General features: G+C 41.3%; 1 protein-coding gene across 1 annotated transcript; it reads left to right on the top strand.

The window, feature by feature from the left end:
• Positions 1 to 11,972: 11,972 nt before the first annotated feature.
• On the top strand, positions 11,973 to 26,174 carry LOC311237308 (myosin heavy chain, fast skeletal muscle-like; the record flags this gene model as incomplete). Its single annotated transcript, XM_084325123.1, has 39 exons — positions 11,973 to 12,179; positions 12,270 to 12,413; positions 12,511 to 12,667; positions 12,756 to 12,783; positions 12,877 to 12,985; positions 13,074 to 13,166; positions 13,254 to 13,317; positions 13,398 to 13,496; positions 13,617 to 13,720; positions 14,258 to 14,396; positions 15,943 to 16,061; positions 16,272 to 16,421; positions 16,526 to 16,696; positions 16,796 to 17,096; positions 17,311 to 17,381; positions 17,475 to 17,562; positions 17,684 to 17,801; positions 17,884 to 18,007; positions 19,150 to 19,286; positions 19,381 to 19,636; positions 19,738 to 19,980; positions 20,069 to 20,245; positions 21,045 to 21,190; positions 21,324 to 21,414; positions 22,118 to 22,507; positions 22,593 to 22,719; positions 22,794 to 22,912; positions 23,002 to 23,198; positions 23,291 to 23,474; positions 23,561 to 23,726; positions 23,843 to 23,967; positions 24,118 to 24,426; positions 24,605 to 24,808; positions 24,899 to 25,024; positions 25,209 to 25,379; positions 25,490 to 25,594; positions 25,716 to 25,811; positions 25,912 to 26,043; positions 26,154 to 26,174. 39 exons carry the CDS (start codon positions 11,973 to 11,975, stop codon positions 26,172 to 26,174), a joined length of 5,808 nt encoding a protein of 1,935 aa, XP_084181249.1.
• Between the last annotated feature and the right edge of the window lie 510 nt (positions 26,175 to 26,684).

The raw sequence follows: 26,684 nt of genomic DNA, 5'->3' as shown, positions 1-26,684 counted from the left end.
GACAAAGTGAATTTAGTATCAGCATTTTGGGTCTATTTTACATTTCAAAAGCCCCCTCTGGAAGAATGGAGCACAAAAACGTAATTCAGAATGGTATAATGCAGATCGTAGACTGTGGGAATAGTTTCAGGAAACGGGCTGTCACTTTTTTGCGGGGGCGTGGCGATGGTTCAGGCTAACTTGAACTTAAACTCTGCTTTCGACCAGGCTCAAACTTTTGGATCTGTTGTCATGGTGATTTGGAAAATCCACGTACGGGGAACCGGAAAGTCCGGCTAACTCAGTTATCCAGTTAAAGTTATCCGGCTAACTCAGTTATCCAGGTACGTGGAACGGGGCCCAGGTGTCACAGTTCTTCATGACTGAAACATCTCCTGAGATTGATTCGGTATGGGATATTATTAATTACATCTTATTTATCTGGTTGTGTTTTTAACTAGATGTCAGTATTTCTATTTACCTGCCCTGGCAGCCAGGATTTTGGATAAATTTTTTTGTCTGGTTTTAGGTCTGTGTTTGTTATTTTTGTTGTCTTGTCATTATTGTAGTTATTGTTGTCATCAATGTTCTGTTTGTTTTTGAAAAAATAAATTGATAAAAAAGGATACAAGAACCTGCTCTGTTTTGATGTAGACCATCCATTGAGAAAAGGTAATCTCTGAAGAAACACACTCCTCAGTGTCAGTTTTAGTATTTAATATTTGACAAAGATGAAGACACCCTGAAACAGACCAAGACAGCAAACTCAGCTGACAACGTATAACATAAATACATAATAACACTATGGTAACACATAAATATATATATATCTATATAATGCATATAATATAATTAGGGATGTCCGATATTATCGGCCTACCGATATTATCGGCCGATATCGGCATTAAAATGTGATATCGGAAAATATCTGTATCGGTTTAAAAAAATAAAAATAAAAAAATTATTAAATTTGTTTTTACATTTCTATAACCTTTATTTACCCAGGCAAGCAAGTAAGAACAAATTCAGATTTTATATATTGTCAAAAGTATGCATAGTGTTAATTCCACAACAAGAGATATGTAATGAAATTATTCCGTTTTTTGGGGGGGGGGAAACCCTGCATATATCGGTATCGGTTGATATCGGTATCGGAAATTAAGAGTTGGACAATATCGGTATATCGGTATCGGTAAAAAAGCCAATATCGAGCATCCCTAAATATAATATATAATATGTATGAACAGAAAAAGTGCATTAAACAACTCACATGAATGAGTGAACAAACGTCTCTGCCAGAGGTGAAGTGAAGGAATGTCCGTGAAAACTAAGATGGCCGCTCAGCAATAACAGCGCAGAGCAAGGCATGTCCGGTTGGATGCTGGTAAGACGCTGCCCTCTAGTGGCCGGCGATAAACTCTTCATCCCATCCAGACCGGAAAGCTAAAGGCCGGAATAGATTAACGGTCTAAATCCTGTATCCAGCTGCCGGACTCAGGCTCGTAATGTGCAGGCGGCCTCTTCACGCGGCCCGGACGAGCAGGCTGGGGCAGCGTCGGTGGCGACTGCGGCACCGGGAGCGGTTTGCTCAGGAATGCACCCGCAGGAGCGGTGAGGTCAGAGGTCGTCTCATTAGCAGGCGCCGTAGGAAAGCGCCCATCGCAGAGTCGCGGGGGCCCATCAGCCGGCTGCTGAGTAAACCCCTGGGGCATCGCGGGCGGGGGCCGACGGGTGGGGGCCGGGGTGGGGACAACGAGTGGGGGCTAATGTCCCAGAGCAGTAGGTGGCGGCGACAGCCGACTGCTGATGGGCGCAGGGTGTGGCCGGTGTGTAGGTGCGGAGGAAACACCGGTTGCGCAATGTCAGACGTCCCAAACCGTCGACCCTGACCCGATACTGGTCGTGGCCCAATGACTCCACCACCACCCCTGCCCTGTCCCATTTGTGAGGGCTCGGGCCCTGCTGGTTCTGGAGGACTACTCTCTCGCCGAACGCCAGTGGGCGGAGCAGTCTTGAGTGAGTCCCCAGAGACTCGGTGGTACGGGACATACGGGTCAGAAGGGCTTCCTCCGTTGCCGCCCATGCCTCGCGCCACAGCAGGCGGATATGCGGGTGCGAGAACTTCTCGAGGCGGTTCACGAAGGAAAGCGAGCCACGAAGGGTGTGGCCGAAGATGATCTGCGCTGGCGAGAGGTTGCAGTCGGGGTCAGGGCGACGTCGGCCAGGGCGGGCTCCAGCTTGCACCGATGAGACCTGGGAGATCAGCTCCGACCCCATGGCGGCCTGTTGACCGTCTGATGACGGCTGTTGACGCCTCTGTCGTCGGCGGGCCCTGTAGCAGCCGATGCACACCTGGTGGGGCTTAGGATTCCACCCGCGAGGCTCCTCTGTGAAAATATTAAAGGCGCTCTTACATTCCGGGCATGACGCTCGTTTAGCCCCGTCCGCAGGGCTCGGGCGGGGCTCGTCTGTGGAGTTGTCTTAAGGCGCCGGAATGACGACATGGCTGACAGGGAGGACGACGGGAGAGCATTACGGGCCATCTCCTTGTTCTCGACGAGTGCGATTACATCGTTAACTGGCTTGACCAGGATGTCGGTCGTCCCCAGCGTCTCGCGGCGTATGTCAGAGTCATAAATGCCATTGAGCAGGACATCATGGATAATGTGGTCTGTGTAGTCCACGTTCGCACCACACACTCATGCCGCACTATATGCGCATGTCTCTGCTTTGCCCCGCACTCTGGCAGCGAGTGCGCGGAATGTCTCGTTGCGTTCCTGGCGTAGCTGAAGTAGCTCGGTGCGCAGGACACATGTAGCGACCGGGATGACAGCCAGAGAGCGCATGACGGCAATCAGGTCCTGCAAAGGCTTTCAACAGGCTGTCTCCAAGCACCGGCCAAGCGCACTGAAACAATTGGACGGGGGCCTGGGCATCCTCTATGCCTGAGCCGGTGCAGAATACATTCCAACGGCGAATGAACACGTTCCATTCCTCTATCGACACGCCCACGTCAACTTTGGGCCGATCGAGTCTCGGCTGCGAGGGGCTGGGGCCTGGGCCGGCGCGGCCATGACAGGCGCTGCGTGCTGATGGGCAAGCCCATGATTATTCAACGTAGCAATGGCGAGTGCTTCAGACACGTTGCCGGATGTGAACTCGCAGCCGGGGTCAGAGCATCCAACGACGACCATGGTGTCTTCATGAAGAAACACACTCCTCAGTGTCAGTTTTAGTATTTAATATTTGACAAAGATGAAGACACCCTGAAACAGACCAAGACAGCAAACTCAGCTGACAACGTATAACATAAATACATAATAACACTATGGTAACACATATATATATATATATATATATATATATATATATATATATATATATATATATATATATATATATATATATATATATATATATATATATATATATATATATATATATATATATATATATATATATATATATATATATATATATATATATATATATATATATATATATATATATAATGCATATAATATAATATATAATATGTATGAACAGAAAAAGTGCATTAAACATCTCACGTGAATGAGTGAACGAACGTCTCTGCCGCGTTATTTTTTTCCGTAGCTGCATTTCTGGCAGACGGTCTCTGATTGGCCACTGACTGACGCTCTCTGATTGGCCACTGACATGTTTGCCCAATCGCGTGACGAGCTGTGTCTTTGCCCATTTCCGAGTCGAACAGCCTGCAAACTACCTGGCATTCTATCGCCATGCTCTAAGTCAATACAAACTCTAACCTTAACCAACTTCGAAAGAGTGCCTTTAACCGTCGAAAGAACTTGCCGTCACGCTCTAAGACAAACTCTAACCTTAACCAACTTCGAAAGAGTGCCTAAGCTTAACCAGTGTAGAAACAGGCGTCGGCCAATCAGAGAGCGTCTTGCCAGAAATGCGGCTACGGAAAAAAATAACGCGTCTCTGCCAGAGGCGAAGTGAAGGAATGTCCGTGAAAACTAAGATGGCCGCTCAGCAATAGACCACTACACTTCCGCGTTACATTGAAATCAGGGAGGAGATTGCGGGGGGTCAAATGAATGGATGTGGACGAGAGCCGCGATGGAAGTCGTTGCCGATACGGCTGTGGGGGTGCTAGAGACATGATCGAATAGACGTTTATGCGCCTCGCTCTCCTGAACACGCCGTGACCCATAACTAATCGATCAGAACTAAATCGGCAGAGAAAAAGCCCATTTTAAAGCACCTATTCCGCATGGACATGCGCAGAGTGCCCATGGAGTCTGGACGACGCGAGATGACGCTCGAATGAATGTGGACTGTTCTATCGGAGGGGGGAGCTTCGGTGGCCAGCCGAACAGGATAATGAAAAAATTATCCCACTAAATGGCCAGACGCGTCTTATGGCGACATCTACAATTACCTCATTGAGTCTACAGGTAGACTAATGTTTATATTTAAGTGCAGCGGTCTGTAGCCACTTACATGACCATCGAAGCTCCCCCCTCTGATGGAACAGTCATTAATTCGAGCGTCATCTCGCGTCGTCCAGACTCCATGGGCACTCTGCGCATGTCCATGCGGAATAGGTGCTTTAAAATGGCCTTTTTCTCTGCCGATTTAGTTCTGATCGATTAGTTATGGGTCACGCCGTGTTCAGGAGAGCGAGGCGCATAAACGTCTATTCGATCATGTCTCTAGCACCCCCACAGCCGTATCGGCAACCACTTACATCACGGCTCTCGTCCACATTCATTCATTTGACCCCCCCCCCCCCCCCCCCGCAATCTCCTCCCTGATTTCAGAATCCCGGAAGTGTTACGGTGGTCTATAACAGCGCAGAGCAAGGCATGTCCGGTAGGATGCTGGTAAGACGCTGCCCTCTAGTGGCCGGCGATAAACTCTTCAATCTCTGTCCCAGAAAGCCGTAAATTTTCAACAAATGGTCTGCCCAGGGAACATCAGTAGCAGGGCCGCCTGGGAGAAATGCGAGGCCCTGTGCAAGATTTAAACGCGAGCCCCCCCCCCCCCCCCCCCCCCCCAAAAGGTACAAAAAAAAATTATATAATTTTTTTTTTTTTTTTTTTTTTTTTTTCATATAGTCAACATATTCGTAAATAATAGCGCTGCCCGAGGCTGGGCATGATACAGTCAACATATAGCAAGAGAGAGAGCGAGAGAGAGCTCCCGTTCTACAGTCAATATACAGTGTACAGAGAGAGAGACACATTGGAAAGAAATTGAAATGCTATTTGGCCCTAAACAGAGAGTACACAGTGGCAGAATACCTGAGCACTGTGACTGAAGATCCTTGACTAGGTACAGACTCAGCGAGCACAGCCTAGCCATCGAGAAAGGCCGCCATAGGCAGACTGTGTGTGTTAGAAAGAGAAAGAGAGAGAGAGAGCATGTGTGTTAGAGTGAGAGCATGTATGAGAGAGATAAGCAAAGATGACCCCCTAAAGGATATTCAACTTTTAATGAAAGAACAAAACAGAAGGAAAAGATAACTTCACAAAGGCAACATGAATATACATAGATCCAAAAGGACAAAGATCAACACTTAAATCCAAAGAGAAGAGGGTCTATACCAGAGAAAACAAAGCAGCAAGGAGCCAATGGCCGACAGCTAAAGGCTAGCCAGGTAGGCTACTGACACCAGGCCACACACAGCTTTGGCCAAGTTTTCAAGTTTCAAGTTTCTTTAATAGTTGTCATACAGAAGTACAGAATACTTTCATACAAAATGCTTCTTACTGTTACGCTCCAGAGACTGTGCTAGACAAGATAGTATCAAATAACATAGTATAGCATGTAATTTAGAAGTAGAAAATGAGGTCACAGTGTTCAGTATAGACATATGTACAATGTTCGGCCCAACGCTACCCAAGCTACACAAACGACCAAGACAATTAATTCACACACAGCACATGTCGTATCTCCAAATGTTGTGAAGTAACATATGTTTTGCCTGGAAAAAAACATCGTTATTAACAAAACATTCGGGAGGGGAAGAAAGGAAGAGTGGGGTAATGTCATGATTTTCATTAATCTTACCTGCACCAAGGAACGCAGGGCGAAAGGCCGCAACACAGGTCTCCACGTTGACGAAAGGCCTCTCGCTGGCGGGACAAAAATAACCCCCTGCTATTCTCACGGCTAATGTCAATGGTCGTAGCACAAGCTAACAGCTAACTCAAGGCTAACTGATAGCATCAAACGAACGTTCCCAGCCGAGCGCAGCCGGCAGCTAACGTCGTAGCTAAACAGCTAACTGGCTAACAGTTAGCTCAACCAGGCTATCGCTAACCATTAGCTAACGCAGAAGCAAGCTATGCGGCTACATACAGGTGCTGACACCAGGCCACACACCGTTAGCTACTAGTAGTACTACAACAGCTAGTCGGCCAGTTTAGCTCCAGAGAGAGAGAGAGAGAGAGAGATGTCCACGGCGGGAATAGAATAGAGTTAATAGAATAGGTTAAAAACTCACCAAACGTCCAAGAGGATGGAGACAACCGCGTGGAGTTGACGAAGTTCATCTGCCAAACGACCATCCTCTTCATCTTGGCTGTATGCACTGTCTCTAGGTTAGCTAACGCTAGTTAGCCTTTAGCTAAGCTAGCTACTAGCCGACATCATCATGGCTATACCATGACAAGGCTCCGGCCATTTGTCCCGCCAGCGAGAGGCCTTTCGTCAACGTTCCTTGGTGACCGACCGACTGATAATGACCGACCTCTTTCTTCGTCTTGGCTGGCATAACTAAGCATAATAGTCAAAAGCTGCACGCGCGAAATAGTAAAACGCAGCTGACTCACGCCGGCGTACTACACATGATGTAAGTAACCACTCCCTTCGTTGAAACCAATAGTATGTCTGCTGCAGAGCCCCAGAGGCTGAGCTCCAATAGTGAGTATGTCTGCAGACCCAGGAACAAGTCAGACACATTCTACAAACGTGTCTAATGTGAAATATATAAGCATATAAGCAAAACTAGATTTTAGGTCTGTGATGAAAAAGGGCCTCGCGGGAAGGGGGGCCTCGCAAAAAAAAATAAAAAAAATAAAAAAAAAAATAAAAAAAATAATAAATAAAAAATATTTTTTTTTTTATTTTTTTTTATTTTTTATTTTGCGAGGCCCCCCTTCCCGCGAGGCCCTGTGCGACCGCACTGCTCGCACACCCCCTGAGGCGGCCCTGATCAGTAGCATTTCAGCCCGGTGTGATGCCTACGGATTCTACTTAACATTACGTTCCAGTAGCGAGGGGAGGAGAAGGGACCAGAGATAATGCATCTTTTGCCAAAGTACTGTAGTGTCAATGAGTGTCTTAAAGTCATCCTTTAGCTGTTCAGATTCACATAGTTTGATGTAATTTGCTCCGACATGAATTATGGCTGTGTAAGCTGAAGGGTGTTCACAGATCAGTGGTGTGATGATAGTAATTAAATCCATTAGCTTGACACCAGCTTGCGGGTAGCATCAGGTCTTGGCTTCAGGCAAGGCAACACAGAGAAACATGAGCCCACAACAAGCACAGAGGGGGGTACAGTGAGGGTTTTACTGAACTTGGAGGGCACATTCAAGAGCCTGCAGCATCGCCTGGACAAGTGTTCTATAATTACATGATGAGGAGGCAGGGTTACCAGCCGTGAACTGGGATCATTTCTTAGTCTATGAGGACACAGTGTGAAAAATTTGAAGCATTCATCAAAATCAATAAAAGGCATACTTACTGTAAACGAAAATGTATATGAATAGGAAACTGGTGAATCAAGTACACAAATTCCTTACTTGATTGAAAGAAAATAAACTGTATACTAGTTTTCTGAGTCTAAAACGATACAATTATTCAATATAAAATGAAAAGTAAAAGCCCACTTGCCTTCAGCAGGGATTAATCAGCTATGGTACCATTTAATTGTGTGTAAGGAAGGTGGGGTGTGTTGAGGTATTGATAGAATACATCTTTGGAGACAAATATCTAGTTATTTATTGTTCTCTATGTTTTTTTTCAATACAATTCTTTGATATATATTTGTATATATTTGATATTTATATATAGTGGTATAACTTATGTATACCTTGATCTGACAAAACTGAAGCATATATATTCTGATAGCCCAGGTTGTCCTGAAAAAAAAGATGTATACAATACAATACAGGGTTGAGGTTTTAGATGCATTATTACACAATTAAACCAGGCAAACCTAAAATAGCAGAGACCTCTACCTCTGTGTGTTAATTCTGACAAAGATGGACATGGCAAATGTCAAAGGTGTAATAATAGAAGCAGTAGGGCTTCATGCACTAATGGTTATGCAAACAAATATATTCTTCGCTTGGGTTTTACTATTTTGTTAATTTAGTTTATTTATGAATATGAAAGGAAACTGTATAACTTTTATGGAAAAATAACATAAGCTGAAATTGTAGAAATGGACATCCCAAACAGATTATAAATACATGCAACATTACACCCACTGTGAAGAAGCTAGACACCCGCTGAAGCCATAAAGATTTTATGTCTTGGAGCATTGCCAAGAAATGCACTCCAAGTTATGGTTGCAATGTTGTGAGCACCCTTGGTTTATTAATAGAGTTGTATGTAGATGTCAATGTGATTATGATACCATAGTATATGTTGTTATATATTAGGATATATTATATCTGATTATGTATAACAATTATTCAACTTGTATAATGACAACACATTCTTGTTATCTTGTTGATAATAATATTTAGCAATATTATTAATAATTCATGCATATTAAATTGGCTGCATTTCAAATATGAAAAAATTGTTGTTGTGTATGAAGTCAGCATGTGAGAGTTCTGTTGGATCTAAGCATGATAAGTCTCATGATAAGTATTTCTTCACATACAGTGAATGAAATACACGGGCAGATATAGAAATACCTAGTACAAAGGGACATGATACAGCACCACAAAAGTGGGTGGTGATGAAAAAAGCAAATATAGAACAAAAACCATTTGAGGAGATGCCCATATTTAGTTTTTGCATGACTTGCAGAGTGAGCTCTATATAAGACAGTTGAGAGAGATGGAGGTAGAGGAGTGGAGATCTGTTCCAGCTGGTGGTAAGTGACACTGATGCTTCAGCTACCATTCACAGTGAAGGTATTGCATGGGGAGATGCTTCAGTAAGAGGGAAATTGAATTTAAAACAGCCTATTGTCCGTACAACTCTCAAAAGAAAGTGCATTTCAGTTTGTGGGGTATCCATTTGGAATGGCCTTGATGTAGCAATAAAAACAAGTACTATGCAGATATAAACAGGAATTATTGGACAAGTATAATTTAGAGGAGCTTGAAAATAATGTGAACTAGTATTTTTGTAATTATTTATTTATCTGTTGCTGTAGTGGATAGGACGATAGGTATATTCTTTTTTTATATTGATAGATAACTTATTACATATGAATATGATATTGTAAGGAATGGGCAGGACCAGATGCATTCATTCTGTCCCTTCTCGAAAATAAAACCATTGGCTTGAGCTATGCTGATTATTGTATTTTATTTATTATTATTTAATTTTTTATTTAGTTTTTGTTCTTTTTTGTTATTACAAATGTGTGTTTGTTTTATGGTTGAAATGTTCGAGATAAATAAAGATCAAATCAAATACAAGTTGACTAATCATATCACAATATTTGTCTTATAGTTTTGACTGTATAATGTTTTTTTTACAGTATATTGTTTTCCAGTACAAATTACTATGTGACATGACATATTTATGTCGTTATCTTTGAATGCAATTATCATAGTGCTATATCATAAACATTTCTATATTGTTTGTCTTTAGATACTGTGAAAGGATTTTTTTTGCAACCATACAGTATGTATATTTTGTATGTATGTATACAGTATGTATATTATGTATATATCATGGATGGCTGTATAGTAAATATCCATACCATATTTGTTATACCTTCCATCCTTCAAATAATGTAACATATACATGATTCTTCTCTCATGCACGGTTGTAGATTGTGAAAAGTTCTTCTGTGATCGGGTAGTAGAACAAGGTAAGATAAGAACATCCTACAACCTGCCACTATTTCTCCAATAGTCTTCTGCCATTTTTAAACCAGTGGTGGTTCAGGGTGAATTTAGTTTTGTTTCCACATCCATAATTTGGTCCTAGTGTAGCTTGTAGAACTTAAAAATAGTCTTTCAATAATATACTACAATAGAAAACAAGACTAACATTTATTTGTGTTATAGGGAAGATTTGGCTGATTTACCAATACACTGCATGTAATATAGTTATCTCTTGCCAAAAACTGGGCATCATGAGATCACATCCAATGTACTGCTGAATTGAGTTTTGGTTTGATCGGTTCAAACTAAAATGAACAAGGACAAAGTTTATGAAGTTAAAGATGCAAAGAATTTTTACATTAAAGGGGAACTATTTGACAATTTATTTCACTATTTGGGCAATTTTACACAATTCCTGTGAGTCTATGGAACACATCTGTAAGGTTTCAAAGAAATTAATTGTTTTGTATTTCTAATCAAGTACTCTAAAGCACCACTTTCTGCACTTCAAGATTTCAAGCTGTTTTTGGCTGGACATTTTCGCAATGTGATTTGAGTGACAGACACCCACCTGCACGATTTAGGACTCGATAGCGAGCTATAACGCTAGTTTCTTCGGGTAAATTAGGTAGCATGCCCAACGAAAAGAGAAGCATAACGTTATATTGCATGCACGTCTTATACACTCAACTTTTGACATGTGTCTGAAGAATTTTCTTCGAGAGCTGGGTGCCAACAGATATCCTATTTGGGGGGTCAGTCTGGCAACCGATGTCCCGGGAAGGTGCCGGTGGGCGCTGCAAAAACAAAGCTCTCTCACTCTGTCTAACACACACACGCATACACACGGACACAGTGTTTGTACTAAGTAACGTTAGATTTTCTTGGTGTAATAAACAGAGCTAAGATAGCTAACGTTAGCTGGCTAATTACGACATTTGTACTTACTGATTCGATATTTTCTTTCGGGTCCCGAATACTCGGTACAGCTCCGTTCTTTAGTAATATCCTGGAAATCATCCCAGCATTATAAAGTCCTTGATTCTCAATGTCCTCCTTGCAAAAGTGTGCGGTACACACCCGACTCCGAGCAGTTTGGGACAGCATTCGGCGGTCCAAAACGGGCCCCTTCGGTCTCCAAAAACAAACTTGGCCCATTGCTGGCGGATCACGACATCATCAGGAAATGAATGCCAGGCCATATTCGCTGCTTGGCAGTCAGGAACAGCACAACTGAACATATCTTGCCCGTTTTACTCATAACGTTTTTAAATGCTAACCCAATGCTAACTCACTGTTAAACTTCAATTCCACGCGTTTGCTTGCGTACTGCAATCAATAATGGTTGAGTGTGGGCTACAACCATAGAGGGGGCGTAACTATGTAGATGAGAATTCTTCTACGTCAGAGGTACGCGTAAGTTTCAGAATTACTTAGTTCAGCGGAGGAGGATCTCGTGACATCTGAACTGGAGGAATGCACGAAAATGAGAATTAGAGACATAGACCCCATTGATACAAACCCACATTGCTAGAAAACAATGCTAAACACTTGAAAAAGGCCATTTATAAGATAGTTCCCCTTTAAAAGGTATACTTTATTGTCTTCATGAGTGCGTGAGTGAGTGAGTGGGTGAGTGAGTATATGAGGTGTTTCGCATCTAAAAATATATAAACATAAGATAACATGGTTTATTTTTGTCTGTCAATTATGGAAGGAACTACCAGCACACACAGAAAATGTCTTTGTAATAATTGTATTGCATGGGCAGCATGAGCTTGAGAACTGGTAGTTCTTTCTATTATTGTATTCTTCAAGACTGTGCACCCGGTAAGAGATTGTTTAAAATAGTTTGAGTTGTGCTCGCACCCACCTTAATCTACAAAAAAATTTGTCTGTCAACATGAAGCCGCCACCATGAGTACGGACGCAGAGATGGCCGCTTATGGCAAGGCCTCCATTTACCTTCGTAAGCCAGAGGCTGAGAGGCTCTTGGCTCAGACCTCACCCTTTGATGCTAAGTCTGCTGCTTACGTGGCTGATAAGGAGGAGCTGTACCTCAAATGTACCATCCTAAAGAAAGACGGTGCCAAAGTCACTGTCAAAGTGCTTACTACTGAGGAGGTAAAGTAGGCTGAAGTGTTTCATACAGAATTCAAAGCAATACAACTTGCAGATGAGTCTGTAAACTGAAATTGTGTTTCTGTATTTCAGGAGAGAATCGTTAAGGAGGATGATGTTCACCCTATGAACCCTCCCAAGTATGACAAAATTGAGGACATGGCCATGATGACCCATCTCAATGAAGCCTCTGTGTTGTATAACCTCAAAGAGCGTTATGCCGCATGGATGATCTATGTAAGATATTCTCAAATATGAGTCAAAGGTGCAATATTAAATAATGACCCTTAAGATAGCCTACTGTAAATATTCTTGAATCTCTATTCCCCTTCAGACCTACTCTGGGCTGTTCTGTGCCACTGTGAACCCCTACAAGTGGCTCCCAGTGTACGACCAGGAGGTCGTAAATGCCTACAGAGGCAAGAAGCGAATGGAGGCCCCACCCCACATCTTCTCTGTCTCTGACAACGCCTTTCAGTTCATGCTTACTGGTATGTCCTGGTCATGAAAATCTGATGAATTATTATTTTTGGTTTGGTTAAACAGATAATAAATATGTATTTGCTTTACTTTTCACAGATAGGGAGAACCAGTCTGTTCTTATCACGTAGGTTTCTCATATTGTTAATACGAAATATCAATATAATCAAAATTATTGCAATTAGTTTGAGTTTCTCTTAATTCAATTATCTATACACAGTGGAGAATCTGGTGCCGGAAAGACTGTGAACACCAAGCGTGTCATCCAGTACTTTGCCACAATCGCAGTGGGTCCTGGTGGAGAGAAGAAGAAAGAATCAAAGATCCAGGTAAAATACTGAGAGAATATACTGAAAATGGAAACCACAGACATTTGAACAAAGAGTGGATTGTTAAAATGTGAAAATGTAACTATAGGGCTCACTGGAGGATCAGATCATTGCAGCCAATCCCTTGCTGGAGAGTTATGGTAACGCAAAGACCGTGAGGAATGACAACTCCTCTCGCTTTGTAAGTTGAATCTTTTCTTTTCTATCAAATATAACTTGGGCATTACTTGGTTAAACAATAATAACACTGTTGTGTTCTTCTGAAAAGGGTAAATTCATCAGAATCCACTTCCTCCCAACTGGCAAACTGTCCAGTGCTGATATTGAAACATGTAATTATAACATTTACTTACCAAATTAAACAAGTGACATTATTAGTAGGCTAGATATTTATTATGACCAAACCTCATAGATCTGCTGGAGAAGTCCAGAGTGAGCTTCCAGCTTCCAGATGAGAGAGGCTACCACATCTTCTACCAGATGATGACCAACCACAAACCTGAGCTGATTGGTGAGCTGAATAACTGATAACTGATATAAGTAATCTTAATTGTCAACAACAATGGTCCATAATCATTTGACGGAAGCAGATCCAGTCTAACTTATTTGATTCTATGTGTTTCCACACCAGAAATGTGTCTCATCACCAGCAACCCCTATGACTTCCCCATGTGCAGTCAGGGTCATATCACTGTGGCCAGCATTGATGACAAAGCGGAGTTGGATGCCACTGATGTGAGTGATGTGTAGTAATCTCCCTACAGATGTTCCAACTTATTATATTATTTTATATGTTTAAATGTTAATTTAAGAATAATTACATTACATATGCAGTTTCTCAAATTGCCATAAGATGGTAAATGATATAGATGTGTTACTATGAATTAACCTGACCCGTCAGATGGTTTGTTACACAGAAGAACCATCTGGGAAGTAAGTAGTTAGCATGAATTTTCAAGATGAAAAGCAAGTCAATACATTGCATTGAAGCAACAGCAATGATCGCTTATCTACTTACAGTATACAAAACATTTGAATAAAAAAACCTAGTTGGCCTGAAGGAAGCACTAATGGAGCTTAAATTTAGAAGGTCATTTCCACACGACAATTCTAATTGACAAGAAACGTTGCTGACATATCCATCTTTCTTGCTCTACAAGTGTGCCTTTAACCCCCTAGTCCACAATAAAGCTCTTGGTCACTTGTGTGACAATGTGGTTGACATTCTTATATATTTTTTTCTTTTACTTATTTCAACCTCTTTTCATACAGGATGCTATTGACGTTCTGGGCTTCAATGGTGATGAGAAGAATTATATCTGGAAGCTGACTGGTGCTGTGCTTCACCATGGCAACTTGAAGTTCAAGCAGAAGCAGCGTGAGGAGCAGGCTGAGGCTGATGGCACAGAGGGTGAGTATTAAAACATAGGTTCACTATTTTTTAAACCAGCCCTTATGTTGCTTCCCATCATTTACTGTATAATCATGCATCGCAAAATCTCACTGATAGATTTAGTGTTGAGAAACATACACTGCAGCTTCTCTGTGGACTTATTTAAGTCTCAGTCCAATTGGGCTTTAGTTTTATAGTTTAGACCTTCAAAAACCATGATAAATCTACTTTTTGAACTCACAGTATATGTTTACAGTAAACGTTCTAAAATGACAATATATGATCGTTTGAGCAAGTAGGCCTATCATGCAGAATTTTTGGAAGAAAACATTTTCAGTGATACAATCCTGACTTTCACACAGGCACATTTGCCTTGGGCTCTGTTTTTGTTCAAGTATTATATTCCATATTTTGCTTTGCTAGTGTAACTCTATGCCTCTATGGCATCATGCTGTCTCTTTTCTATGCTGAACCCTAGGCATTATGCTATCTCTTTGCTATGCTAGTGTACCCCTATGTCAGTATGCGGCCTCTTTACTATGCGAAACGCTATGGCATTATGCTGTCTCTTTGCTATGCTAGTGTAACTAATAATAATAATAATAATAATAATAATAATAATAATAATAATAATAATAATAATAATAATAATAATAATAATAATAATAATAATAATAATAATAATAATAATAATAATAATAATAATAATAATAATAATAATAATAATAATAATAATAATAATAATAATAATAATAATAATAATAATAATAATAATAATAATAATAATAATAATACATTTTATTTATATAGCGCTTTTCAAGAACCCAAAGACGCTGACAATAAGCAAAACAAATGAACAGAGAAACAAAGAACCACATGGAATAAGCAACAGTACGCAAGCCATAAAACCGGTAGGTTTTGAGTCTGGATTTAAAGGTGGAGAGTGAGGGAGAGTCTCTGACAGTCTGAGGGAGGGTGTTCTAAAGTCAGGGTGCAGCTCTGGCAGGGGGGGAGAGGCAATGTCTAATTTTGCGAAGGTGAAAGTAGGACGTTTTGACGATGGAGCGGACATGGGGGTTGAATGAGAGGGTGGGGTCCAGGATGACGCAGAGGTTGCGAAGTAGGGGGGATGGGGTGATGGTTGCGTCATTAATGGTGAGTGTGATGGGTCCGGATCTGCTGAGGGTGGTTTTGGTGCCGATGATGAAAAGTTCTGTATTGTCGCTTTTGAGTTTGAGGAGGTTGTGGGTCAGCCAGGTTTGTAGTTCTGATATGCAGGACTCGATGTGACTGAGGGGTGGGTAACTCTATGGCATTTTTCTGTCTCTTGGCTATGTTAGTGTAACTCTATGCCATTATTTTGTCTCTTTGCTATGCTAGTGTAACTCTATGGCATTATTATGTATTTTTACTATGATAGTGAAACTATGGCATTATGCTGTCTCTTTGCTATGCTAGTGTAAGTCTATGGCATTATTTTGTCTCTTTGCTATGCTAGTGTGAATGAATAGTGAATCAAATATTCCTGGATATTTCTCCTGAATGTGTTTTATACAAATTTCAGAGGCTGACAAAATCGCCTACCTTTTGGGCATTAACTCTGCTGACATGATCAAGGGTCTGTGCTACCCCAGAGTGAAGGTCGGAAATGAGTATGTCACCAAGGGACAGACTGTGCCTCAGGTGAGCAAGATACATTACATCCTTCCCCTTCTATGTATTTCACACACAGGTCACAGCAAATATGTTGCTTCACATTTTCCTGTATACACTATTAACAGAATTTCCAAAGAAACATTTTGGAGAGTGTGTGCAAGTGGCAGACTGACAGCATTGGAGTGCTAATGTATGTAGATACATGCATTTTAATTAAATCAAATGACTTTTTTTTAGGTCTATAACTCTGTTATGGCCCTGGCCAAGTCCATCTATGAGAGGATGTTCTTGTGGATGGTCATCCGTATCAACCAGCAGCTGGACACAAAGATGCCAAGATCGTCTTACATTGGTGTGCTGGACATTGCTGGTTTTGAGATCTTTGATGTAAGTATGCAATTATAGCAATATATGGACTGCCTAATTTCATGGAAGGACATTTCCTCAAGTAATGTAGGAGATTAGGCTAATATATTTCCCCCCACTGACAGTACAACAGCATGGAGCAGCTTTGCATCAACTTCACCAATGAGAAACTGCAACAGTTCTTCAACCACACCATGTTTGTCCTGGAGCAAGAGGAGTACAAGAAGGAGGGTATTATCTGGGAGTTCATTGACTTCGGCATGGACTTGGCTGCCTGCATTGAGCTCATTGAGAAGGTAGGCTACACCATAACATTGTGACTTATTAAAATATTCCTTAGAATGCCACAAGGTGTGTCTAAATTATCTGTATATCTCTTTTCCACTTTTATAAAGCCCATGGGCATCTTCTCCATCCTTGAAGAGGAGTGCATGTTCCCCAAGGCGTCTGACATGAGCTTCAAGAACAAGCTGTATGACCAACATATGGGCAAGAACATAGCATTTGAGAAGCCTAAACCCGGCAAGGGCAAGGCTGAGGCCCACTTCTCCATGGTACACTATGCTGGAACTGTGGATTACAACGTCACTGGATGGCTGGACAAGAACAAGGATCCACTGAACGATTCGGTGATGCAGCTTTACCAGAAGTCTTCCGTTAAACTGCTGCCTGTGCTGTATCCTGCTGTAGTTGAAGGTACGTCATTATGAGAAATTAACTTTTAAGTGTGATTATTAAAATTCACACTTTGGTCTAAGAGACAATTATCTCAACTTCTAAGTACCCTCTGTCATACAACATGTATTTTCAATACTATCAATTAAATTACATTGTCCAACAACCAGCATAATTCGATTTAGATAATAATGTTGAATCTATAAACATATTCTATGTATTATCAAATCAATAGAGACTGGTGGCGCAAAGAAGGGAGGCAAGAAGAAGGGTGGCTCCATGCAGACTGTGTCCTCCCAGTTCAGGGTAAGATCTAACAACAACACTGTGACTTTTTGGAATTAAATACAAATAATAGCTTTTCATGAATAATATTTGGTTTATATAATGTATCTACAGGAGAACTTGGGCAAGCTGATGACCAACTTGAGGGCCACCCATCCTCACTTTGTGCGTTGCCTGATTCCCAATGAGTCAAAGACTCCAGGTACACTAACAGTTAACATAATGTTTGTGTCTTATTATGATGTGCTTTAGTGATTTAGTGTAGTGTAGTGGTAATGGGTCATTACATTGTCGTAATAATCATGAAAAAATCTTCTCTGTAGGTTTGATGCAGAACTTCCTGGTTATCCACCAGCTGAGGTGTAATGGTGTACTGGAGGGTATCAGAATCTGCAGAAAGGGATTCCCCAGCAGAATTATCTATGCTGACTTCAAGCAGAGGTATCCATTAACTCTCAACAAACTTTGAAACGTACAACTACAACTAAAGTGCTGAACATGACCATGAACTCTTTCACAAAAGGTACAAAATACTGAATGCCAGTGTCATCCCTGATGGTCAGTTCATGGACAACAAGAAGGCCTCTGAGAAGCTGCTTGGTTCAATTGATGTGGAACACGAAGATTACAAGTTTGGGCACACCAAGGTAAAGAAAATACTAAATGTTGATTAACTTCATTTGATAGCATGGCCTGAGATAAGTCTCAATACTGACTGTATGGAGGGTGTCCAGTATAACCTGATAACCAGATAATTACATATACATTATTTTCTTAATATATAAAACAAATCGTCGTATTTACATGCCGAAACTAAGACATTTCTGAGTCGGGTACAGCCCTAGTAAATGGACTGCAATTATATAGCACTTTTATCCAAAGTGCTTTACAATTTATGCCTCATAAATTATGTAACCAGACCAAGGGCAATCACACCAGGTTTGTTTAGTCCAGTTGAATGGAATGCTGGATAATTTACCCCCTTGATTCATTTGGGTTGGTGTGAACACCGGAATCGAACTCGGGTGCAAACAACCGCATCCTGGTCCACCTGTTTGAGGTGGTCTCAGTCTGCTTCCAAGGAAACCCTGGAGTGGTTTGTTTGATGTGTGAAAGCAATCTGAAAAATATACCTGAAAAACTGAACATAATAAGCTGATTGGACAGTTTTCCATGTATTTCCAAATATACGCTAATCACAATGTTATTATATTATTAAAATAGCCATATAATGCTGTGATACTAAACCATGCATGCATAATTCAGATCACATTATTGTATAAGTAATCACCAAAAAAGAATTGTCAGAGGAAAGCAACAGTGGTGATTGGAGGGTCAAGAAAAGAGGGTGAAGGCTGGGAAAGATCAATTGGAAAAAAAAGTAGCTCAGAACTGTGGAGATCACACTATTATATAGGTTCATTAGCATTCAAAATGATGTCCAATGTTTGTTTTTTAATTGGCAATATGAAACAAAAGCTAAATAATACAAGCTGCCAAAATAAATAAAATTTCACTTTTGATTCAGACAATTTCAAACAAACTTAGGTGTGAAAGCAACCTAAGTTTGGATTATCTTAAATTAGATTTGTTTACATTGTTGGAGATTATTATGAAGTGAATGGCATCTAGTAGGTAGGGAAAGGAATCACATGATAGCTGTTTCATTGATAATGTCATCTATGAAAAATCCATGCCTGAGTTTTATTTAAAAATGTTGGCATTATCCCATGAATAAAAACCAACAAAGTCATATATGAATATGTCATTTATCTTGTTTCTTATTCAGGTGTTCTTCAAAGCTGGTCTGCTGGGTGTCCTTGAAGAGATGAGAGATGAGAAGCTGGCTAGTCTGGTCAGAATGACTCAGTCTCTTTGCCGTGGTTTCCTTATGAGGAGGGAGTTTGTGAAGATGACGGCGACAAGGCATGTTGAAAACAGCCACATTCTAAATACATTGTTACGTTAAAAAAACATGCTAACATGCTTTTATTAAATAACAATAACTCTTTATTCACAGGGATGCTGTTTATACTATCCAATACAACATCCGCTCATTCATGAATGTCAAACACTGGCCATGGATGAAGGTTTACTACAAGATCAAGCCTCTTCTTGTCTCTGCTGAGACTGAAAAGGAGCTGGCTAACATGAAGGAGAACTATGAGAAGATGACGACAGACCTGGCCACTGCTCTGGCTAAGAAGAAGGAGCTGGAGATGAAGATGGTGTCTCTTCTCCAAGAGAAGAATGATCTGTCGCTGCTAGCGGCATCTGTAAGTAGACTTCAACTGTCTAGAAACTGTTGATGTAAATTATAAACTGTCTTGCTGTTTTTGTCATAGAGAATAATATTATCATTTGTATTGTGCCCTAGGAATCAGATAATCTGTCAGATGCTGAGGAGAGATGTGAGGGACTTATCAAGAGTAAGATCCAGCTTGAGGCCAAACTCAAAGAGACAACTGAGAGACTGGAAGATGAGGAGGAAATGAATGGTGAGCTGACTGCCAAGAAGAGGAAACTGGAGGATGAATGCTCTGAGCTCAAGAAGGACATTGATGACCTGGAACTCACCTTGGCCAAAGTGGAGAAGGAGAAACATGCCACTGAGAATAAGGTTGATAAGTATTTTCTCTAGCTAAATAATCAAACAATAACAAGATGATCATTCATTTTTGATAACATGATTTGTTTTCCTTATTCAGGTGAAGAACCTGACTGAGGAGATGGCCGCTCAGGATGAGAGTGTTGGTAAGCTGACAAAGGAGAAGAAAGCCCTCCAAGAGGCACATCAGCAGACTCTTGATGACCTGCAGGCAGAGGAAGACAAAGTCAACACTCTGACCAAGGCCAAGACCAAGCTTGAGCAGCAAGTGGATGATGTGAGTTATGAGTTCTATCAAAATGTTGAAGAAAACAAGCAGGACATTTTAGATGAGCTGTCACCAATTTGTCATCAGGAAATGTTACATTTACAGTTTCTTGCTGCCTGGAAATGCTTTAACCTGAACACTGGCCATTATCTTTATGCAATTATGTAATTGGCGGTGATATTTAGAGTGTGAAAATCTTTGTGGCAAATGTAATGTCTATTATATGATTTTTCTGAATATCACCATCATGTGACCGATTCACACAAACCTTTGGACATCTCTTTACTATCATGGAGCAAGCATGTGTGTCAAGTGTGGTGTCACTTCCTGTTTACAATGCCTTTTTCCAAATTCGATTAGGAGTAGCCATCATACAGAGAGACCTAGAAACTTTCAGAAATACACATTTCAAGAAGCTGTGCCCTAGATGCCACACAGCAAGCGTTGTGAGAATCAGGTGAATAGTCAGGCTTGGAGTAGTGGTGGAAAGATTCTAAATGGCAGAACATGCAATATGGCAGACATGTGTCATCCTACTGGTGAAGTTGTAGAAAAGGGATAGCTTGGATGAGCACAAAGTCTAGCGTCAATCAGATGTACGGTGTTTATCTTTGAATATTTGGCCACGATCTGATCAACTGGCATGAAATGTGATGTGATGCGTTGACACAACAATATCTATCATTATGTCTTGGCAAACTATTTATTTACATTTTGGGACGGTCCAACCAATATACAAACTTATTAGCTTAGCTTGGTTGCATCTAAAAATCCTATTGTTGACCAATTTCTAAACTTAAATTCACAGCTTGAAGGTTCTCTGGAGCAAGAGAAGAAGCTCCGCATGGACCTTGAGAGAACCAAGAGGAAGCTTGAAGGTGACCTGAAACTGGCTCAAGAATCCATCATGGATCTGGAGAATGACAAGCAGCAGTCTGACGAGAAGATCAAGAAGTAATATAGATTAGGTTTCACTTATATACTGTATATTTTCTCATGCATGACATAATATACTGTGTGTGAAGATGAGGTACTGTAGATACACTCAGATATATGACTATACTGTTTTTTCTTCTGAATCGTATAGGAAGGACTTTGAAACTGCCCAGCTGCTTAGCAAGATTGAAGATGAGCAGTCCCTGGGTGCTCAGCTTCAGAAGAAGATCAAGGAGCTGCAGGTGAGTACGATAATATTTTACTTCTTCCATACAACATATTCGCCAAACATTAGATTCTGATTGGCTGAGAGTATGGCATTTATTCATTGAATCCACCAAAGTAGTGCCAATAAGTAGTTGCTGTTCTGAATCAATTCCCAAATTTACAACAGAAATTTACTTTACCCTTGCAATGACATTCAGTAACAAGAGAGCGCCATAATCTGAGGCTAGGCAAGATACAAGATACTTTATTATTGCCATACAACAGTGTTGGTACAAATCATTTTGTTATGATGTGGTAGCTATGTCCTAGTCCAAAACCACCAAGGCAAAATGTGTAGTTGTTTGCTGGAACATTAACAGTAAAAGAAAATGTCCATTGCATAGGAATCGAATGTTTATGACAAGTTGTGTACATTAGTTAAATCTTCAGGTATTGCCAGGAAAACTACGATTAAATTTTCCAAAGTTAAAAAGACCATATTTTCTAGGTTTTTGTGGAAATTATATTACTTGATGGTAAGTGGTTGTATGAAAAATGTACTTGGGCCCAGGAGTTACAATTGAAATGCCATTTGTGCAGAGTGTAATATGTGACACCTCTGTGTTGTGACATTAAAGAGTGCTACACCTGGCTGCTCCTTCATTTTCCTTCAATGAACCTATTGTCAAAACGTATGAATTGCAATCATTTATCATATTAATTTTAAATCAATTAAAGGCCCGTATTGAAGAGCTGGAGGAGGAGATTGAGGCTGAACGTGCTGCTCGTGCCAAGGTTGAGAAGCAGAGAGCTGACCTCTCCAGGGAACTGGAGGAGATCAGTGAGAGGCTTGAGGAGGCTGGTGGAGCCACTGCCGCTCAGATTGAGATGAACAAGAAGCGTGAGGCTGAGTTCCAGAAGCTGCGTCGTGACCTTGAGGAGTCCACCCTGCAGCATGAAGCCACCGCATCTGCTCTCCGCAAGAAGCAGGCTGACAGTGTTGCAGAGCTGGGAGAGCAGATCGACAACCTCCAGCGTGTCAAGCAGAAGCTGGAGAAGGAGAAGAGTGAATACAAGATGGAAATTGATGACCTCTCCAGCAACATGGAAGCTGTTGCTAAGGCCAAGGTATACTAATCTACATACACATATACATTCATGTCTAGAACACATGCCTAAAAAAATTACACAACCCTTCCAATGTGATTAACAGGGAAATCTTGAGAAGATGAGCCGCACCCTTGAGGACCAACTTAGTGAACTGAAGGCCAAAAGCGACGAGAGTGTGCGCCAGATAAATGATATCGGCGGTCAGAGAGCAAGACTACTGACTGAGAATGGTATGGTTCTTTTTTTTCTCTAGCCTTTATTTTTTACTCAAATGTATATAAAATTAATCAAATTTCAAAACCAGGTGAGTTTGGTCGTCAGCTTGAAGAGAAAGAAGCCCTTGTCTCCCAGTTGACCAGAGGCAAGCAGGCCTTCACTCAGCAGATTGATGAGCTGAAGAGGCAGGTTGAGGAGGAGGTTAAGGTGAGGAGAATCCTCTTAAAAATGTATGACAGATCTTTTTCTTTGAATTATTATTGTCTCTAATTAAATTATTTCAATAACCTTTTTAGGCCAAGAATGCCCTTGCCCATGGTGTTCAATCAGCCCGCCATGACTGTGACCTTCTGAGGGAGCAGTTTGAGGAGGAGCAGGAGGCCAAGGCTGAGCTGCAGCGTGGAATGTCCAAGGCCAACAGTGAGGTAGCCCAGTGGAGGGCCAAGTATGAAACTGATGCTGTCCAGCGCACAGAGGAGCTTGAGGAGGCAAAGTAAGTCAATATTGTTCTTTTTTACTGTCCATCTCAACAAACATAGTTAATTACATTTCATAACATTGTTACATTTAATAACTGTTCACCAGGAAAAAGCTGGCCCAGCGCCTTCAGGAGGCTGAGGAGCAGATTGAGGCTGTGAACTCCAAGTGTGCCTCTCTGGAGAAGACCAAACAGAGACTCCAGGGTGAGGTGGAGGACCTCATGATTGATGTGGAGAGGGCCAATGGTCTGGCTGCCAACCTTGACAAGAAGCAGAGGAACTTTGACAAGGTACATTGATATTCAATACTTTAACTAAGGACATGTATTGAGAATGTTGATAATACTAGGTTCCATTTATTTAAATTACATTGCAGGTCCTGGCAGAGTGGAAGCAGAAGTTTGAGGAGGGCCAGGCAGAGCTGGAGGGAGCTCAGAAAGAGGCTCGTTCTCTCAGCACTGAGGTATTCAAGATGAAGAACTCCTATGAGGAGGCTCTGGATCAGCTGGAGACCCTGAAACGCGAGAACAAGAACCTGCAGCGTGAGTCCATTAAGAAAAATAACTGTCACTTAATACCATGATAGGTGTAGAATGAATACACTAGCTAGGAAAGCTGGAATTTAGTATTTATAATCCCTGTTTTGTGGCATCTACAGAGGAGATCTCAGACCTGACTGAACAGATTGGTGAGACTGGAAAGAGCATCCATGAGCTAGAAAAGGCCAAGAAGACAGTGGAAACTGAGAAATCAGAGATCCAGACAGCCCTTGAGGAAGCTGAGGTAAATACTATCTTAGATGTCTCTACATTATAATAATGTTATTTTGTTTGTAAATGTAGTTTTTACAGTTAATCAACTAATGTATGCAGTATATCCAATATTACATTTGGAAGTGAACCAGGACTATCTATATATTGGATGTATTTTTAGGGAACTCTGGAACATGAAGAGTCCAAGATTCTGCGTGTCCAGCTGGAGCTCAACCAGATTAAGGGTGAGGTTGACAGGAAACTGGCAGAGAAGGATGAGGAGATGGAGCAGATCAAGAGGAACAGCCAGAGGGTGATTGACTCCATGCAGGGCACTCTGGACTCTGAGGTGAGGAGCAGGAATGATGCCCTGAGAATCAAGAAGAAGATGGAGGGAGACCTGAATGAGATGGAGATCCAGCTGAGTCATGCCAACCGCCAGGCTGCTGAGGCCCAGAAGTCACTGAGGAATGTTCAGGGACAGCTCAAGGTACTGAATGAGGAACCTTTTTTGTATTACGCTGTCACAGTATAATAGTCCTCTATATGCTTATTAATCAGTGATCCAATATATGAAAGGTTAAGGGCACACCCATAATTGTTGTTTATATGTAGCCACATTCTGATATTTTGTGATCATTTCAGTCACCTATGTCTTTTAACATCAGGATGCCCAACTGCAACTTGATGATGCTCTCAGAGCACAGGAAGACCTGAAGGAGCAGGCTGGCATGGTTGACCGTAGAAATGGACTCATGGTGGCTGAGATCGAGGAGCTGAGAGCTGGTCTGGAGCAGACAGAAAGAGGCCGCAAAGTGGCTGAGCAGGAACTGGTGGACGCCAGTGAGCGTGTTGGACTGCTGCACTCTCAGGTAAACAAACAACATTATGTGATCATTTGTTTATTTGGATTATGTGTGAGCCATCCTTGAAACTCTTATCTGTATCTGTTTTTCTTTTAGAACACCAGCCTTCTGAACACCAAGAAGAAGATTGAGACAGACCTGGTCCAAGTCCAGGGTGAAGTAGATGACAGTGTTCAGGAAGCCAGGAATGCAGAGGAGAAGGCTAAGAAGGCCATCACTGATGTGGGTTTACATTTCATAAGAGTTGCTTTATGGCCAATAAGGCCATCATTGCTGTGGGTTTACATTTCATATGATAGTTTCTTTATGGCCATGAAGGTGATTTGGTTTCTTCATGTAATTTCAGTCAAACAATGTAACATTTTCTCATGACAATTCTAGTGAATACAAATTATTTATCTTATAGGCTGCCATGATGGCTGAGGAGCTGAAGAAAGAGCAGGACACCAGCTCTCACCTGGAGAGGATGAAGAAGAACCTGGAGGTCACAGTCAAGGACCTGCAGCACCGCCTGGATGAGGCTGAGAATCTGGCCATGAAGGGGGGCAAGAAGCAGCTCCAGAAACTGGAGTCCAGGGTAAGATCAAATAATAGCCACTTGTAAAAGATATATATCGGTGAACTAATGTAGTAATCTGTACAATTACAGAGAAAAGTTGATTCTTAATATTTTATTCAATTCTGAAGGTGCGTGAGCTGGAAGGAGAGGTTGAGGCTGAGCAGAGACGTGGAGTAGATGCTGTTAAAGGTGTCCGCAAATACGAGAGGAGAGTGAAGGAACTCACCTACCAGGTATGTCATGTTCACATTCATGACAAGCTGGTCATCATTAGTGTTTCTTTTGACTGAAGGAAAATATTGAACGATTGCTACCTCATTTAGCTGATTAATTTGAATTCCTTGCTTCCATTAGACTGAGGAGGACAAGAAGAATGTTGCCAGGCTGCAGGATCTTGTCGACAAGCTGCAGCTCAAGGTTAAGACTTACAAGAGGACGGCTGAGGAAGCGGTACGTTTTTTTAAGTCAAAATGCTCTACTTGTCTTTCTTTAGGCTTTTCATTCTACTCTTAGTATTCCTAAGTAATACTGATCTATGAAACTTCCACAGGAGGAGCAGGCCAATGGTCACCTGTCCAAGTGCAGGAAGGTTCAGAATGAGCTGGAGGAGGCTGAGGAGCGTGCTGACATTGCTGAGTCCCAGGTCAACAAGCTGAGAGCTAAGACCCGTGACTCTGGCAAGGTAATGTGAATATGTTATCTGTGAACATTCATACAGTGAATTTTAAGTATGATAAGACTCAAAACCTTCCATTGGATATTGTCCCAATTAAATATCTTTATCTTTTACAGGGAAAAGAAGCTGCTGAATAAGCCTCCTAATCTGGAAAATTGAAAACATGTTATATATTGTACAGTAATATGACAACATTATCTACTGTATTTCAATAAATGTTGCATACAAATTATTTTGTTTATCCTTTGTTTCATTAACATGTCCAAACTAAGATTTTCTATTTGCTTTGGTGGTCTGTCAAAGCTTCCCAGTTAGCAATATGTACATGCTATTCTAGGCTAAGAATAACAGTGCTATTCTAGGCTAAGAATGACACAAATAGTGAGCATACAACGCAGGCCCTCGGTCACTGATAGCTTGTCCTGCAATCAGGGTGCACCAGAGGTGTCGTGAGTAGTACCCACTATTTCCTTTACATATCTGCCTCAACTGCACTGATACACATACACTGACTAAACCTAGTAACTATCTAAAAAACTATAATATAGTCTATGCTAAATACTATATTTTTATAAACAGGTATATAGTAGAGGAAGAAGTCAGTCAGCATCCACTCTCACTATTCCTCTTTGTAGCCAAAACAGAGA

Source organism: Notolepis coatsorum (assembly GCF_963971535.1).
Source record: "Notolepis coatsorum genome assembly, chromosome: 11".
Classification (NCBI taxonomy): Eukaryota; Metazoa; Chordata; class Actinopteri; order Aulopiformes; family Paralepididae; genus Notolepis; species Notolepis coatsorum.
Note: the sequence above shows the minus strand (reverse complement) of the source record. Positions and strands in the feature narration are given on the sequence as shown.